General features: G+C 42.2%; 1 protein-coding gene across 5 annotated transcripts; it reads right to left on the bottom strand.

Annotated features, from left to right (window-relative positions):
• Positions 1-2,000: 2,000 nt before the first annotated feature.
• Positions 2,001-17,188, bottom strand: NIF3L1 (NGG1 interacting factor 3 like 1). 5 transcript variants are annotated; one of them, XM_060106946.1, is made up of 7 exons: positions 17,155-17,188; positions 14,310-14,770; positions 13,058-13,220; positions 10,154-10,280; positions 8,101-8,239; positions 6,173-6,256; positions 2,001-2,411 (listed from the first exon to the last, which is right to left on the bottom strand). In XM_060106946.1, exons 2-7 carry the CDS (start codon positions 14,743-14,745, stop codon positions 2,227-2,229), a joined length of 1,134 nt encoding a protein of 377 aa, XP_059962929.1. In that variant the 5' UTR covers positions 14,746-14,770; positions 17,155-17,188; the 3' UTR covers positions 2,001-2,226. The 5 variants fall into 5 exon arrangements, with proteins under 5 accessions (XP_059962929.1, XP_059962930.1, XP_059962928.1 ...); XM_060106947.1 differs by lacking the exon at positions 17,155-17,188 and adding an exon at positions 16,894-17,147; XM_060106945.1 differs by lacking the exon at positions 17,155-17,188 and adding an exon at positions 16,428-17,147.
• Between the last annotated feature and the right edge of the window lie 28 nt (positions 17,189-17,216).

The raw sequence follows: 17,216 nt of genomic DNA on the forward strand, positions 1-17,216 counted from the left end.
TTATCATAGTTACTTAAGAGTTTATTGTAACCGTCATCCAAATTTCTGTCCTATCCTCCCCACATCTCTATGGGCCCAGCACACAGAAAGCGAACAATGAATGAATGAATGAAGCAAATACCAGTAAGACAGTCTCTCAAAGCTGCTATCATCTCATTCTCTCTACTTTGACAAAGCTGACCATCTCATTGAAGCCTTCTACTTGGCTTCTGACACTTAGCTGTTCTCCCACCTTTCTTGGTGGCTCCTCCAACTCTAACTGGGGGGCATTTCATAAGGCTCACTCCTGCTGGTTATTTCTGTAGTGAATCAGTATTACAGATGAACCACCAAGAATATAAGTTAGGATCCCAAAGCCTCCAGGAGAAAAAAGATTGGTAGGAAAAGGATCCTACAAAGGAAATATAAAATTCTATGCTTCTCATCTTAGACAAATAGTATTTTAAAAGATTTGCTTTTGCCATTACCATAGTAACATGCTCAGTGGAGAAATTGGAAATACATATAAAGGCATTAAAAAGAAAAAACGGGGACTTCCCTGGTGGTGCAGTGGTTAAGAACTCGCCTGCCAATGAAGGGGACATGGGTTTGATCCCTGGTCCGGGAAGATCCCACATTCCGCGGAGCAACTAAGCTCGTGCGCCAAAACTACCGAAGCCTGCGTGCCTAAAGCCCGTGCTCCGCAACTAAAGAGGCCACTGGGGGCCTCCCTGGTGGCGCAGTGGTTAAGAGTCCGCCTGCCGATGCAGGGGATACGGGTTCGTGCCCCGGTCTGGGAGGATCCCATATGCCGCGGAGCGGCTGGGCCCGTGAACCATGGCCGCTGGGCCTGCGCATCCGGAGCCTGTGCTCCGCAACGGGAGAGGCCACAACAGTGAGAGGCCCACATACTGCAAAAAGAAAAAAAAATAAAAAATAAAGAGGCCACTGAAATTGGAAGACCACACACCACTACGAAGAGTAGCCCCCGCTCGCCGCAACTAGAGAAAGCCCGTGCGCAGCAATGAAGACCCAACGCAGCCAAAAAAAAAAAAAACACCTCTCATCATACTCCCCAGAGAAAATCACAGTTAAAATGGATTTTTTTTTCCCTTCAGGATTTCTTCCATACCTCTTATATCAGTTCTGTCATCAATGTATTTGATTAAGATACACTGTAGTTAAGCACACAGGCTCTGGAGCCAAACTGCCTGAGTTTGTGTCCTAACTAACTCCATCACTTCCTAGCTACGTGGCCTTGGGCAAACTACTTAACCTCTGTTTCAGTTTCCTCATCTGTAAAATGGGAGTAACAATACTTATATGCTTGTTTATAAAGGATTGAAAGTGTTTATAAAGCACCTAGAAGAGTGCCTGGCACAAAATTAATACTGTGTAAGTACTCACTAACATTATTTTGAAAGTTAACCATCTTTATATTGAATACATTACTAATAAAATTACAGGTGAGTTACCTAAAAAGCAATAAAGCAATAATTACATGAATAATGATCACGTATATTTAAAACAAAAAGCAAAACTCATCCTGAGGGACTTCCCTGGAGGTCCAGTGGTTAAGACTCCGTGCTTCCACTGCAGGGGGCACTGGTTTGATCCCTGGTCAGGGAACTAAGATCCTGCATGCGGCACAGCATGGCCAAAAAAAAAACACAAAAAACAAAACTCATCCTGATAAATCTCATCCTGATTCTGAAATTTAGGTGGGAGATTAGTGATCTAGGAACAGAAACATATAGACAGACCTTATCACCCTCCAGAGGCTACTACCTATATATACGTGTTCTAATCCCAAGTTTTTAAGGTTTATATGTATATATATATTTTTTTGGAAAAGTATATTTTTAAAATAACTAAGGACAGAGAGATACAGAATGACACATCCCATCTATAATTAAGCTAAGGAGATGACTACTTGAGCTATTGATATTTCCCAAGAATGTTAAGTAACCAGGTTTACTCCATCTTTCCTAGAGGTTATAATGAATACATATTATACAATATATTCTTTAATTTGTTCTTTATAATAATTGTTCTTTAATGGTTCTTATATTATTGTTTTTACCTTCTGAGCTACAGAACATCTGGTGAAGCAGATCAAGAAACCAGAAATGATAATGTACCTTCTAAGACATTCTTTCAGAAGGATACCCCGCTGATTGATGTTATGCATTTGAGGTGGGAGCCATTCGATTTGTAGATTGTGTCATCTGGTTGTTCCTGCATGCATTATACCACATGAAGAGGGTCCCTGTCTATTTCTGACACGATAATATTAATCTTATTCTCCAAGTAAGCACCCAGCATATCTCGAAGATCAGAAAGAAAGCCTCGTTCAGTGTTGCTGTGTTCACAGAGGATCACATTTATTCCTTGGGAAGCAGCATCTAGAACATCATGATGGGACATCTCACCTGCCAACAAAAGAAAGAACAAATATTTAAATATTAGACACAGAGTCTGAGGAATGCTGAACCATAACAGCAGAAATACCAACTTTGCATTCTGTATGAAGCAAATGTAATGCAGCAGAACTTTACATATAAACCTAGAAAGTTATATGCGTGTTTCTTACATGTCCTCCAAAGAGGTACAGAATTCCAAATTCTTTCTCCTTGGCAGATCCAAGGCAAGTAACCAAATTCACACATCCAACAGTATCTAATACTGCCATAATTAGACCTGTAGGAACACCCATTCAAAATGTTTCCACAATAAAATAAATGACCATTGCTAAGTAAAATGGGGCTTTCAAAAAGTTTCTTTCTTATGTAACTATTAAATAACAAATACCTCACGAAAATCCTAGGCTTACAGCGATGTGAAGCCCATACACTGCAACGAAGAGTAGCCCCCACTCGACGCCAACTAGAGAAAGCCCGTGTGCAGCAAGAAAGACCCAACGCATCAATAATAAAATATAAAATGAATAAATAAATCTTAAAGAAAATCCTAAGCTTACTTCCCAGAGACTCCTTTACACTTTGTGAGTACCAAAATTTTCAGCATCAACTGTAGTCTAATTCATAAGGATGAAATGAACTTAAGGTTATTTCTAAATTAAAAGCAAGGTATTTTCCTTTGACTTAGGCAAAATGCCTAGAAGTTACTGGTGGAAGAGGATCTCATCTTTTGTGAAAAGATTTTGGGAAAACTCAAATGTTTTGAATTTTAAAAAACACCATTTATGAATCTGATGACTTCCAACTTAAAAGCAAAAATATATTATGCACAATTTGGCTTGTTCATAAAAAGCATAATTTTGAAATACATTTAAAAGACATAAAGGCATTAAAAAAAATGGTTCTTAGAAAAAAAAAGCCCCCCTGCCCAAATCTTCAATTCCCCACACTCCCCCCTACCCAAATATGCATCATTTCATTATAAGGAATAGTTTTTGTTCAGGCACCTTTTAAAACATCTTAATCTAAGTAACAGTAGAGAAAAAGTAAAAGGAGAAAAAGACACTAGGATGGCTCAGTTAGAAGTCATGCTTTAGGAAGGAAAATCTGGCTGCCTGGACTATTATAAATGCACTGGCTGGAGAAGGCATGGAAGTGGGAAAATCCATAAAGACCCTGCAATAACACCAGAAGACAAAGGAAAGAAAGGCTGGCTCAGGATGGCAGCTATGGGAAAGAAAAAGCAAATCAAAGACAATTTATAATTGCAAGGAGCAATCTCGCCATCTGCTGGTCTCTCTAGGATATTACCCTTTATGACCTAACACATCAAGCTCAAAGGAAGGGTGATGAAAACTGGTCTATTGGCTGGGGCTTCCCATCCCTGAAGTTATATTCAAAGTGATGCCTCACAGACCATAGACATCTTAAGTTAGCCAGATAAGAAGATATTTTCTGTTTCCCCAACTAACCAGATAGGAAGGACATTTTAACATTTTGCAACTGTGTGAATTTATCTTATGTACATATTGCTTTATAATAAAAAAACTAATTAAAAAAAGTCATTTATGAAGAAACAGACACTCCAAACTGAGAGATATACAACAAAGCAAATGGCCTACACTCTTCAAAAATGTCAGTGCTCTGAAGACAAAGTTTAGAACTATTCCAGAGGTAGTGTGTGATCATGGATTGGATATCAACCTGAAATCATCACAACATGGTCATATAAGAGAATGTCCTTGTTCTTAGGAGATATAATGCTGAGGTATTTAGGGGTAAAAGGTCACCATATCTGCAATTTATTATAAAACAGTTTGGGAGGAAACATGGAAATATATAAATATAGTTATGCATACACAAATATATACACACATATATTGTATGATATGTTACAGAGAGAGAGAGAAAATGTACAAATGTGGCAAAATATAACCATTAGTAATCTAGGTGAAGGGTATACAGGAGTTCATTGTACTATTCTTGCAACTTTTCTATAGTTCTGAAATTCCTTCAAAGTAAAATGTTAAAATTTTAAAACAGAAACACCATGTTGTAAGATATCAAATTGCCTATACACTGCAAGTTTATTTCAATCTGGTATAAATTTGAGGGCTTATAAAAATCTTACCTCTTTTGAAGGATAGAAAAGAAAACAGGTAGTGGTCACATACATTTTTAGTTGGTTCAAAAAATACATGATGCTTGCTCAGATGCTGCACCTCTATACTTAGGGATGTGACAATGTTTCCAGTGCAGCAGCCTCTGTAAGGGGGTGTGCTAGACAAGGCATGGGTGTGGGTGGCAGGAGAGGCCTTAGTAACGGAGGGCCCCAGAGGTAGCCAAAGGAACGGCCAGGGGCTTAAGACCCTTGAGTCTAGTCCTAGAAGTGGGAAAAGTAATCTTTAACCTCCAGTCTCCTAACCCTCAGGAGGCACAGAGGTAGAAATACTGCTGGTAGCAGCAGTGTACAAAGCGCCTCCAACTCCTTGGAGGAATGATGGGCCAGGTTACCAGTTAGGTATTACCCACAAGGACAGAGTATAAAGCCTGGGAGCCAAACAATTAATGTCCAATAAGAAATGCATACTGTAGGTTAAGAACAAAGTGACAGGAATCGGGAGAGGAAGTCATGACCACCAGGGGCAGGAGCTGGACACTGTCAAGAAAAAGCTTCTCAGGGGAGGAGTCTCTGAGCTTTTACCACTAGAAATTTAAGAAAGGGGCAGGGCTTCCCTGGCGGCGCAGTGGTTGAGAGTCTGCCTGCCAATGCAGGGGACACAGGTTCGTGCCCCGGTCCGGGAAGATCCCACATGCCGCGGAGCGGCTGGGCCTGTGAGCCATGGCCACTGAGCCTGCACGTCCGGAGGGGCAGAGAAGACATCTTAGCCAGGGAAAACAGCATGTACAAAGGCTGCATGAAAGAGGACGAAACATTTAGGCTTCACCAGGACAGCTGAAGGAGATCACTGAAGGGTTTTTAGCCTGGATAATATCATCCACCATCATATTTGTACTTTTGAAAGTTAGTTTTGTGGGAGTGTGTGGAAGATTAAGATTAGAAGCTTGATGAAGTACTTCAGGTAGAGGATGCCTGGATGGAGATACAGGGAAAAGTTCTAGAAAGATTTTGGAGTTATAACTGATAGAAACTGATGATTGTCTTTAGGGCTGAGTAAGAGGAACCATTTTCTACCTAAGACGACAAGGTAAAAAGTGTCCTATTATCTTACATATGAAATCTGAGAGAAATCATGTTTAGGAAGAAGTTAAGTTAAGTAAGTGCTGAACATCAGTTTTTTAGATAATCTAATTGTTTAATGATTTTTTTCCCCTCCACAAAGAATATGGTATGTTCCCAATTTTGGCACAGTCCCTACTTATTTCAGGTTCAAATAACAGATCCATCTATATGTCAGATGCTGTCCTAAAGCCTGCTATTATTAGATCCATCTATATGTCAGATGATGTCCTAAAATATGCTTTTTTTTTTTTGCGGTACACGGGCCTCTCACTGTTGTGGCCTCTCCCGTTGCAGAGCACAGGCTCCGGACGCGCAGGCTCAGCGGCCATGGCTCACGGGCCCAGCCGCTCCGCGGCACGTGGGATCTTCCCGGACCGGGGCACGAACCCGTGTCCCCTGCATCGGCAGGCGGATTCTCAACCACTGCGCCACCAGGGAAGCCCTATGCTATTTCTTAACTTGAAAAAAAATAAATCAAGGTAGGGAAGGGATGCACAAGGGTAGAAAAAAGATCCAAAGGCTGTCCTACCTGTGAGGTAAAGGTCGGCCTCTGTTCCCTGAAGGACGCTGCTCCCAGAACCAGCGCACACGGCCACGACTTTGACTGGGGACTCTTCCAGATAAAGGAAACAAGAGGCCACTACTTTATAATTCCCCTTCATTTTAATATTATAATTTATACCGAGAATCCTAAATGTAATGCAGATTTCACTCCTAGTCTCATCGCCAGTATGTGAATTTTGCTTACCAAGTTTTTTTTTTTTTTTTCTTTTTGCGGTATGTGGGCCTCTCACTGTTGTGGCCTCTCCCGTTGCGGAGCACAGGCTCCGGATGCGCAGGCCCAGCGGCCATGGCTCACGGGCCCAGCCGCTCCGCGGCATATGGGATCCTCCCAGACCGGGGCACGAACCCGTATCCCCTGCATCGGCAGGCGGACTCTTAACCACTGCGCCACCAGGGAGGCCCTGCTTACCAAGTTTTAAAAAATAATAAAACACATCTTCACATAGGCAAACAGACTATTCCCTGGCATTGCAGAGCCAACCCAAGGCAGCATTATTATTCCTTCAGACGTATGTTGCTGCAGAAGCCCAAATAAGGCACCCCTGAATAGTATCAACCACTATTAGCACTAGGCTTTGGGCTTCACTGCAATGCTGCTCAGTAAAGCAACCTCACCCGGATCTCCAGGTAACAGTGAGAGGTAAGCAGGTAACCCTCTGTTCCCAGGTAAGGAAGCTAAGGAACTAAAAGGGCTAGTTAGAGGATGCTATGAATGGATTTGACACACATTTTTTTTAATATCGTATTTATCCTGAAAGAGCACCCTCTGAAGAGTGAAATACAGAATCTTTCAAGCCAAAATCTAATAAGTGTTTAGCACTTAGGTTTCTAGAATGAACGCTTCATTAGCGGTATTTCACAAGAGTGGCACTGGAGCTGGTCACAAGTCCAATCCCATCTCTGCCACCAACCCTTTTTGGAAACAAACACTCATGAGTTGTTTGATCCAGCTGTGGACTTTGGATAAGTTTCTCTCCAAACCTCAATTTTTTTCACCTATACAATGGGAATAATAACACTTCCCAGACAGCTAACGTCAGCTAGCGTTTACTGCACTTAATGTGTGCCAGTCACATGAATTATACCACCACCTCGATGAGTTAGGTTTTATTATTTCTGCAGTTTTTACAGACGAGGCTACCAGGACACAGGGGGTTAAGTAGCCTGTCAAAGTCATGCAGCAAACAGGACAAATGTGAACCCAAGGCGTTCAGATTCCACACTCAGAACACCTGCGCTCCACTCGCCGCCTTCACGGTGGGAACTCACACACTCAGGACACCAGGTACAGTGCTAGGCTCACTGCAGGGGTCCAACAAATGTTCTGCCCGTTGCTTTTGTTACCCAAAATACTGGGGAAAGCCAAGAGAAAAAAGGCAGCGGCTACAAAACTCAGAAACCGCACTGGATCACATCACTTAGCACTACCTCACTATAAAATATTGCCAGTATTGTAAAATTTAAGATTCGTATTGTAACTGGAGCAATCACAATTTCCAGTTTTCTTCCTGGACATTGGTAGGACTGCACTTCATGCTCTCCCTGGGTTGAATAATTCTGGACAGTGAGTTGAACAGAGTACGTATGTCCAGACTAGAATGTTTACCTGGTGGTTTGAAACCCTCCCTCTGCAACAGCAACCAGTCTACAAGGAGCAAACTTCCCCCACCGATTTGAGATGAACGCGGAGTGTGCCTGAGAAATAAATCTTGTTTAGGCCAATGAGATGTATACCACAGTATAACCTCAACCACCCTGATCGATAAAGTAAAGCAGTCATCTCCTGTGAGCTGCTAACACGTTTCTATCATCTATACTGACACAGCCAAGAGTTTCAATTTTTGCCCAACAGTATCAGTAAGTACACTGGACAAATAAAGGAGACATATTTACCTAAGGTCTTCCCTACTCCAAGAGCAAGGCGAACATGAGACAGTTTTAGGTGACTTTTGATTTGCTCAATCATGGTTGCCAAGGAGACAGACTCATCCAGGGTGCATAACCGTCCCATCCCAGTATGTAGAAGCAGAGGCTGAAGAGAAACAGAAATTAGAAAAACTGTATATCATCAGTCCTAGAAAACAAATCCATAGAACAAACAGCAAATGCCGAGATCAATAAAACAAGCATATTGGGCTTCCCCGGTGGCACAGTGGTTGAGAGTCTGCCTGCAGATGCAGGGGACACAGGTTCGTACCCTGGTCTGGGAAGATCCCACATGCCGCGGAGCGGCTGGGCCCGTAAGCCATGGCCACTGAGCCTGCGCGTCCAGAGCCTGTGCTCCACAAAGGGAGAGGCCACAACAGTGAGAGGCCCGCATACCGCAAAAAAAAAAACCCCAAAAACACAAGCATACTATCAGCTTGCTATAAAACCAGCTCCAGGCTAAAATTTGGGGATGCAAACCTGACAAAAACATTCTCTGACTTCTAGGAGCTCAGTCTCCTGGGAAGGCAGATGTTTAAACAATGAAAATAAAAGTGTTTTTAAATACAAAGTAGGTATTGTTTTTTTATGGGAGCACAAAGGAATGACAAAATAAATGAGTTGAGACTAGAGGAGGTGGGTACTTGGAATAAGTGGAGTCAAACAAGGTTCTACAACGACTTGGGTCTTGAAGACAGACCAGAAAGGAGTTAAAAAAGGAGTGATGTCAAGTGCAGTGTGGTGGGTTAGGGACAGGGTGAGATGTGGAGAGGCATTCTAAAGAGAGAGAAAAATAAATAAATAAATAAATAAATAATAAAGAGAGAGATCACGTACAAAGGTGCCAAGATGGGAGAGACCACACAGGGCAGATGGAAAAGCAGACAGTGTAGCTGGTATACAGAGCAAGGGATGTGGATGGAGAAGACGCGGACACAGGGGTCCTTGCCAGTCATGAAGGGCTTCACACTCTAAGCTAAAAAGCCTGGATTGTCTCCTGTAGGTGCCCACTCAGGAGACTACTCATATCCCAAGTGAGAGAAGATGAGAGTTTCAACTACTGTGGTGGTGAAGCAAACGGAGAGGAGAAACATTTTGTAGATTTAGGGACAGAATCAGCAGGGCTTGGATTTACAGGGGCAAGGGAGAGTTGTGCAAACCGCAAATAAGATAGATGATGATGCCACCAATAAAACAGAAAAAAGTGGTATTTAAAGGTGTGGTATGGGGATAAGGTCAATACTTGTATATATTGGATTTTAAATATTTGTAAGAGTCATAAGTGGAAAATGTTCAGAAAGTGGCTGGAAATATAGTTTCTTTTAAAATTTTTTATCTTTTACCTTAAGAAAGCATTCTGAGACAGGAAGTAAAGACATAGGAATCATCATACAAATGGCTGTCAAGTTAAAAGAATGAATAAAAACGGTCCAGGCATAGGGTATTAGATAAGAGACTGAACTTGTAACTGAGCCTCTAATCCTGAAGAAGTGCCACTATGGTCTAAATGTTTCTGTCCCCCTCAAATTCACAGGTTGAAATCCTAACCTACGGATTAGGAGGTGTAGCCTTTGGGAGGTACTTAAGTCATAAGGCTGGAACCCACACAAATGGGATTAGTGCTTTAGAAAAGAGGCTCCAGAGAGATACTTAGTCCCCTCTACTGTGTGAGGACACAGAGGGAAGGCGCCATCTTTGAACCACAAAGTGAACTCCCACCAGACACCACTCCGAATCTACCAGTGCCATGATCTTGGACTTTCCAGCCTCCAAAACTGTGAGAAATAACTTTCTGTTGTTTATAAGCTATCCAGTCTGTGGCACTCTGTTATAGCAGTCCAAACATGTTATAGTAGCCCGAACAGACTAAGATAAGTTCCAACATTTTCTTATTCCTGAAACGTCTCCCGTTTTAAATATACTTTCCAGGGCATGACATGCCTTCAATCACCACTTTGTATCTAATAATTTACATATGAATTTGTCAAACAGAAATGCACAGTAACACATTTTTTATTACCTTCTCCAGTGACAGAATTTCAGTCTTCTGATAATATTGTTTGTTCTGGGAAAGAAAAGCCACCACCTGCATCAAAGCTTGTTGAGTACAATTCAGACTGAGCCGTGTTTGTTCTTCATCATCAGTCCTAGAAAAAAAGTCACTTCCTGGTTTAGGATAAATATAAACAATGTATTTAAAAGAATCCACAGTTTACAACCTCCTATAATAGGAGATTAGATTTATATGGAATTTAGGATTTAATTCCAAGCGAAACTATTTTCTAGAATAGTGTTTCTAAAACTTTCACATGCATCAAAATCATCTCATGGCCTTATTAAAACAGACTGCTGGGCCCTACCCCCAGAGTTTCTAATTCAGTAGGCCTGAGTGGGGGCTAAGAATTTATCTTTCTAACAAGTTCCAGGTGATGCTTATGTTGCTGGTCCAGGGACCTCACTTTGAAACCCCTGTTCTAGAACAGTTTAGTCCTGGTTGTGCATCAGAAATCTCCTGTTGGCTTCTTAAAATAACAGCTGCTGGACCCTTCTATAGATCCAGTGAAACAGAACATCTATGAATGGGGCTGGGGCAAACTGAATTTTTTTAAAGCCCTAGAAAAGTTAATTTTCAAACATCATTGAATACAAGAATCTCCTGGACAGATCCTCAGGCAAACCCCATTCTAATTACATAGATCTAGGATAAAGCCCCAAATCTGCATTTTTCGTAAGCACCCGTTAGCAATGATTCAGAGGTCCCTGAATCACCCTTTAAAAAGCAATGCCCTTAAAAAAAATAAAATAAAAAAAGGAATGCCCTTGGGAATTCCCTGGTGGTTCTGTGGTTAGGACTCAGTGCTTTCACTGCTGGGGTCCGGGTTCAATCCCTTCAATCCCTGGATCCCTGGTTGGGAACTAAGATCCTACAAGCTGTGGGGCACAGCCCCCCCACCAAAAAAAACCATGCCCCAGAGCCTCTCCAAAAAAACTAGCATCAAGAAAGTTTTGTATTTAACCATAAACTCTAAATATAATTATAGAATTCTAGAACTAAGACACCTTAAAAGATAATGTGGAAGTGTAATTTCAACACTGGAACCATCTGCAGAGATTTGAAAAGAAAAAGCAAAAACAATGTCTGGCCCCCAATCTAATGGTAAATCCCAGATATTACCTGTAATATGGAGAAACTGGAACCAAACTAAATGTGCATCAGTGTTTTAAAAATTCCTCAGTTAGGAAGAGGAATACTTCAAGAAATTACAGTACATTCATAATAAACACTGCATAGCAATTAAAAAGAGAGACATAGGGCTTCCCTGGTGGCGCAGTGGTTGAGAGTCCGCCTGCCGGTGCAGGGGACACGGGTTCGTGCCCCGGTCTGGGAGGATCCCGCATGCCGCGGAGCAGCTGGGCCCGTGAGCCATGGCCACTGAGCCTGCGCGTCTGGAGCCTGTGCTCCGCAACGGGAGAGGCCGCAGCGGTGAGAGGCCCGCGTACCGCAAAAAAAAAAAAAAAAAAAGAGAGAGAGACATACATGGAAAGATTTCTAGGACATCTTAAGTTAAAAAGGCAAATACAGCATACCATTTAATTAAGAAAGCAATGAATAAGACAAAACTACACATTTCTTTGTGTCCCTATACATGTTTGGAAAGATACCCACTTCTCTGAAAACAAAGGAAAAGACAACTTGAGTTGAAGATACTGGGATTGAGTAGAGGGGACAAAGAGAACTTTTGTATTGCTTAAATTTTTCATGCTTTATTTGTATAATTTTAATTTCAGTATTTACACAGTATTTCAGTATGGTAAAAGACACCATGACTGGAACCTATGCAAAATCTTATAAACAATTTTTCTTAAGATTCTTGGAATTCCCCAATATTATTAGAGGACATTTACTACGATTTTACTATAATGTATCTACACTTAAAAACCACTCATCAAAGAGTCACTTTTTGGTGTAGCCTGATATAGATTTCCATTTTAGCTTTGTGCGGTGGCAGTATCGTAGCCAATGGGGTTTACCCAAGGTGCGATTATTGCAATAGATTTCCATTTTATAAAAAAGTCATTGTACCTATTTTTTTTTTAACAATTATTAAGTCCTAGCTTTGTATAACTTGTCTTTTACGATGCTTTAGTAGGTATTAGGGTAAATCAGCCCCCAAAAAACCTCTAATGAAGCAACATTTTTTAAAAATTAATTAATTAATTTTTTGCTGCATTGGGTCTTTGTTGCTGTGCAGCAACCGGGGGCTACTCTTCGTTATGGTATGCAGGCTTCTCATTGCAGTGGCTTCTCTTGCTGCGGAGCATGGGCTCTAGGTGCGTGGGCTTCAGTAGTTGTGGCATGCGGGCTTAGTTGCTCCACGGCACGTGGGATCTTCCCGGACCAGGGTTCGAACCCATGTCCCCTGCATTGGCAAGTGGATTCTTAACCCCTGCGCCACCAGGGACGTCTGTGAAGCAACATTTTGGTATCTCAGCCCTAATTAAATAAATGATTGACCTTCCAAGAGGCACTTTAATGTATTTTTCTTTTCAAGTGTTTGGGAATCATCATTTGCTGGGAACTGATCAAAGTAAACCTATGTTATCAGCATATAATTAGGGTATATCTGCATACCCTAAGGTAAAAATAACTTTCAATATTGCCAGGAGGATTAGAAATACTGTAGGATGTGTGATATAGTCCCTCCCACATAGAAAATACTCAATAAGTGTTACTTATCATTTTTATTGCTTTGAAAAGATCCCATGGTTCTCCTTAGGGACCCGCAGGCAAATGAGAAGTATGCTGCTTTGTAAACCCACCCTAGGAAAGTGATTTGCTACAAACTTAAATAACAGAGTTATAGAATTTGTAAGAAAGATTCTTACAAATTAATATACACTAAAAGAGGAAAAGATATTGTACCTAGCAGAAAAAGAAGTGACAGATACACCTGCAATTCCTTTCACTGCAGAAATGACTTTGTCCAGGTCTTGGGTGTGGGTAACATTGAATTCTACTCTGTGTGTTCCCTCCGTGGGGTAGTCAGGAGCTCTGGAAGCATGGATGGGCCTGGAGGTGCAAACTCCTAGAAAGAAAAAATTGTCAGAAATTGGAGTTTTTGTGGGTTTATTTAAAAATTAGAAAGATAAACCACTATGGGCAAAACTTCTAAGAAATGAGTATTTTTGAAAAGATTCATTCTCAGATGCTTACATAATATACACACACGTACATATCCCTTATATATACATCCAACAATCCCCATAATTTAGGGATTTAGTACAGACATACATAATCAAATTTATTTTCAGATTTTCCAGAAGACTCGTAAATATCACAAAAAGTTGGACAAGACTGACTCATGAATTTTTATATAACATATAGAATTGTGACCACTTACTAAATTTACTCATGTGAACTATGATTCAAGTCGCAAATGCCCATAATTTACTTGACCACATTAATCCAGATTATATCATCACAGAACCTTCGGCCCAAAATGAGTTAACTAAAAAGACTTACTAAAAGCTAAAACACATATGCTGACTTCCCTCATTGTGCTGGGCATAAGGACTAATTCAATAAAACTCTATTTGGGCTTCCCTGGTGGCACAATGGTTGAGAGTCCGCCTGCCGATGCAGGGGACACGGGTTCGTGCCCCGGTCCGGGAAGATCTCACATGCCGCGGAGCAACTAAGCCCGTGAGCCATGGCCGCTGAGCCTGCGCGTCCTGAGCCTGTGCTCCGCAACGGGAGAGGCCACAACAGTGAGAGGCCAGCGTACTGCAAAAATAAATAAATAAATAAAAATAAAAATAAAACTCTATTTGATTGACATATGAAGTATATTTTGGAGAGGATTCAGCTTTCAGTTCAGTTTAACAAGCGTTTCTGGAGTGCCTGAGTGCCAGGCACTGTGCCACACGAGTAAGGAATCACAAAGCTCCATCAAAAATGAAGACTTCCTATGCTGTCCTTATTCACTAAGGATAAAAATTTCATTTTTCAAATGCAACTTAATTGCCAGATTTCAGCAAGATTATTTTAAAATATACAAAAATAGAATAATGGTCCCCATACCTAAAGCGGTTAAAAGACTACTGGAAAGACATTCTAAAATTTCAAAGCACTGGTAGGGAAACTACTGAATATGAAAGAACAAGAGGCTTCTCACCAAGCCCTTTAGCCAGCCAGTTGTTGACTCCCTGGGGAGCAGCATCATAGGCCGTGTGAGGAGAGTAGATGCCGACCCTGTTCTCCAGCGCCCGGATCACCAGGCGCTCTTTCCAGGTTTTCCAGGTGATGCGCTTCATAGGTCGGAAAATAGGCGGATGGTAGGAGAGAATGAGATCTGCCTTCTTCTGCAGCGCCTCGTCCATCACTTCTTCTGTCAAATCATTGGTTAGGAAGAGCGTGTTTACAGTGTGTGGTGGGCTTGGTTCCACCAGTAATCCAACATTGTCCCAACTCTCAGCAAAGGAGAGGGATGCAAAGTCATTCAAGGAGGAAAGGACAGCCTTTAGATCCATGAAGGAACGGGAAGAAGTGCAGATCGGGGAATGGATTCGGCGGACTGTCGTGGGCACCAGGCGTACACGAGATGACAACATGCAGAAGTCAGGTAAAACTGAGTATCTGAAGTCAAAACACGGAAAATGGACCTTTGAGACAGCAAAGCATATGAGCAAAAGAGCTGTAGTCCTACGTGCCTGGCTTCAAATACTGGCTCTGCCACTTACCGGCACACGGTACCATAGGTAAGTCATTTAACCTCTCTGAGCTTGTTTTCTCATCTACAAAAGGGAGACACTATAACTTACCTCACAGGCCGTCTGGAGGAGTAAATGGATTAATATGTTTAAGTCACCTTGCACAAACCTGCTGTACAACACACAATTATGTTCCTTCCCTCCTCCCTGCCCCCTCCCACACACCCTTGTTCTTGTTCTCCCCACCTGGGCTTCAACCACCCTTCTCCATTTCTCTAAATATTATACCCTTCCTTCCAAGACCCTTTCGACTTCCTAAATAAAGCTTTTCTTGACAAACCTTCCTTTTCAGTGTCTTCCCTCTCCCTGTCCCACCTGCTTTTGCACTAGGTATTCTCATAATATTATATTCCTGTTTGTCTGTCTCCCCCAGTACGCTAAAGCTACTGGAGGATCTGTATCTCAGGATCACCAACATAGGCCGGCACTAAATGCTTACTATACAGACTGACACAGACCCCTTCCCCCATCATAGCAGAATTTGGAGTTAGGGTGGTACATACTGACAATAAAAAGTGCTTTATCAAAAGAGTAACAGTAACATATTTTAAAAGTTAAGTGTTTTGTATGGACACCAAGGGGGGAAAGTGGCGGGGTATGGGTGGTGGTAGGATGAACTGGGAGATTGGGACTGACATGTATACACTAATATGTATAAAGTAGATAACTAATAAGAACCTGCTGTATAAAAATAAATAAAATAAAATTCAAAAAAATATATTAGTTTAAAAAAAAAGTTAAGTGTTTTATCAGCAACCAGAACCATGGGATGCACAGGTGAGTCACTCTGTGAATGGGTAGGGTCAAGACAGGAAAGGGCAGGAGCTGCTGCCCCTGAGCCAACAGCTACCTGCCACACAAAGGCCAGAATCAAGAGGTGGGAGAGGTGAAGATGTAAGGGCCCACACAGTCTGTAAGCCTTGTAGACATCTATATCCAATACAAAAGATAACACTGTCAGCTCCATTCTTAAATTTAGTATCTATGAACACTTTTGTTTTTGAAGAAAAGCATTTCATGATATGCAAAATAATTAACAAGAAAGCATAGTCAATTGTAAATTTAATGAAATACTCATAACTCAATTTCAAAAGCAATTTTTTTTCAATATTTGTACGCAGAAATAATTAATATTCGGACTTCCCTGGTGGCACAGTGGTTAAGAATCAGCTTGCCAATGCAGGGGACACAGGTTCGAGCCCTGGTCCGGGAAGATCCCACCTGCCGTGGAGCAACTAAGCCCGTGCGCCACAACTATTGCGCCCTCGCTCTGGAGCCCATGAGCCGCAAGTACTGAAGCCCGCATGCCTAGAGCCTGTGCTCCGCAACAAGAGAAGCCACTGCAAGAAGCCTGCACGCCGCAACCAAGAGTAGCCCCTGCTCGCCGCAAGTAGAGAAAGCCTGCGTGCAGCAACGAAGACCCAATGCAGCCAAAAATAAAATAAAATAATAAAAAAAGAAATATTTAATATTTAATGCACTTATTCAATATACAGTTTGGAGTGAGGTGGAACCACTCGAACCTGGGGTCTTGGAAGATCTTCTAAGGGTCCTTATACCACTTCCACTCTCCAGATTCCACGTCCTGATACTACTCCATTCTCCAGACTCTTGTAAATCTGGCAAGCCCTAAAGTGACGCTCTAGTGGGCCACCAAGCCGGTTCTGTTACCTACTGTTACATTTGAAGGAGCCCTTGTAAGTAACAAAACACTCCCCATTTCCTACGAAGCTGAGTAGCTTGAAGTTACAATTAACGAGAATGGGAGGCGGCAGAGCATGGTGGGAAGAGCACCGACTCTAAAACCAGACCGACTCCCAAAGCCACAGCTGTCTCTGAGGACTCTACCTCTGTGGTTTCCACCTCTGAAGGGTGCAAATAATAGTGCCCAGCTCACAGCGTGGTTGCAAGATTTAACCGTGAAGCGGGGAACAATGCCTGGCCTAGAGTCTGCACTATTTATTATTAAGATTCATTAGCAAGACCCACTTTACAGTCTGCAAACTGCGCCCTCTTGTTTCAGTCCCACTTCAGGCCTTTTCTAGGTCAATGAAGAGCGCAAGTGGCACGGCCGATAAGTCCGTGAGTTAAGTCCCCGGTCCCTCTAGAGCGCTATGCTCTCCCGCAGCAAGCCGTTTTTCTGCGCCTATCTCCTCCCCTGCCACCTTTCGCTGCAGCAGGCTCGTAAACCACAGCCCACCGCCAAGGCCTCAGCTTCTCACATTGAAATTTAACCCGCCCAGGACTCACCAGCCCCGGGAACTCGGCGAGCGCTACTTCCGGTCCTGCGCGGAACTTCCTGGCTTCGTGCA

This window comes from Mesoplodon densirostris, chromosome 8 (assembly GCF_025265405.1).
Source record: "Mesoplodon densirostris isolate mMesDen1 chromosome 8, mMesDen1 primary haplotype, whole genome shotgun sequence".
Lineage (NCBI taxonomy): Eukaryota > Metazoa > Chordata > Mammalia > Artiodactyla > Ziphiidae > Mesoplodon > Mesoplodon densirostris.

Coding starts and splice junctions, on each gene's coding strand:
- NIF3L1 (XM_060106946.1), bottom strand. CDS start 14,745: ATGTTGTCATCTCGTGTACGCCTGGTGCCCACGACAGTCCGCCGAATC. Junction 13,221..14,309: donor CTGGCTGGCTAAAGGGCTTG/GTGAGAAGCCTC, acceptor TTTTCTTTCTAG/GAGTTTGCACCTCCAGGCCC. Junction 10,281..13,057: donor GTCACTTCTTTTTCTGCTAG/GTACAATATCTT, acceptor CTTTTTTTCTAG/GACTGATGATGAAGAACAAA.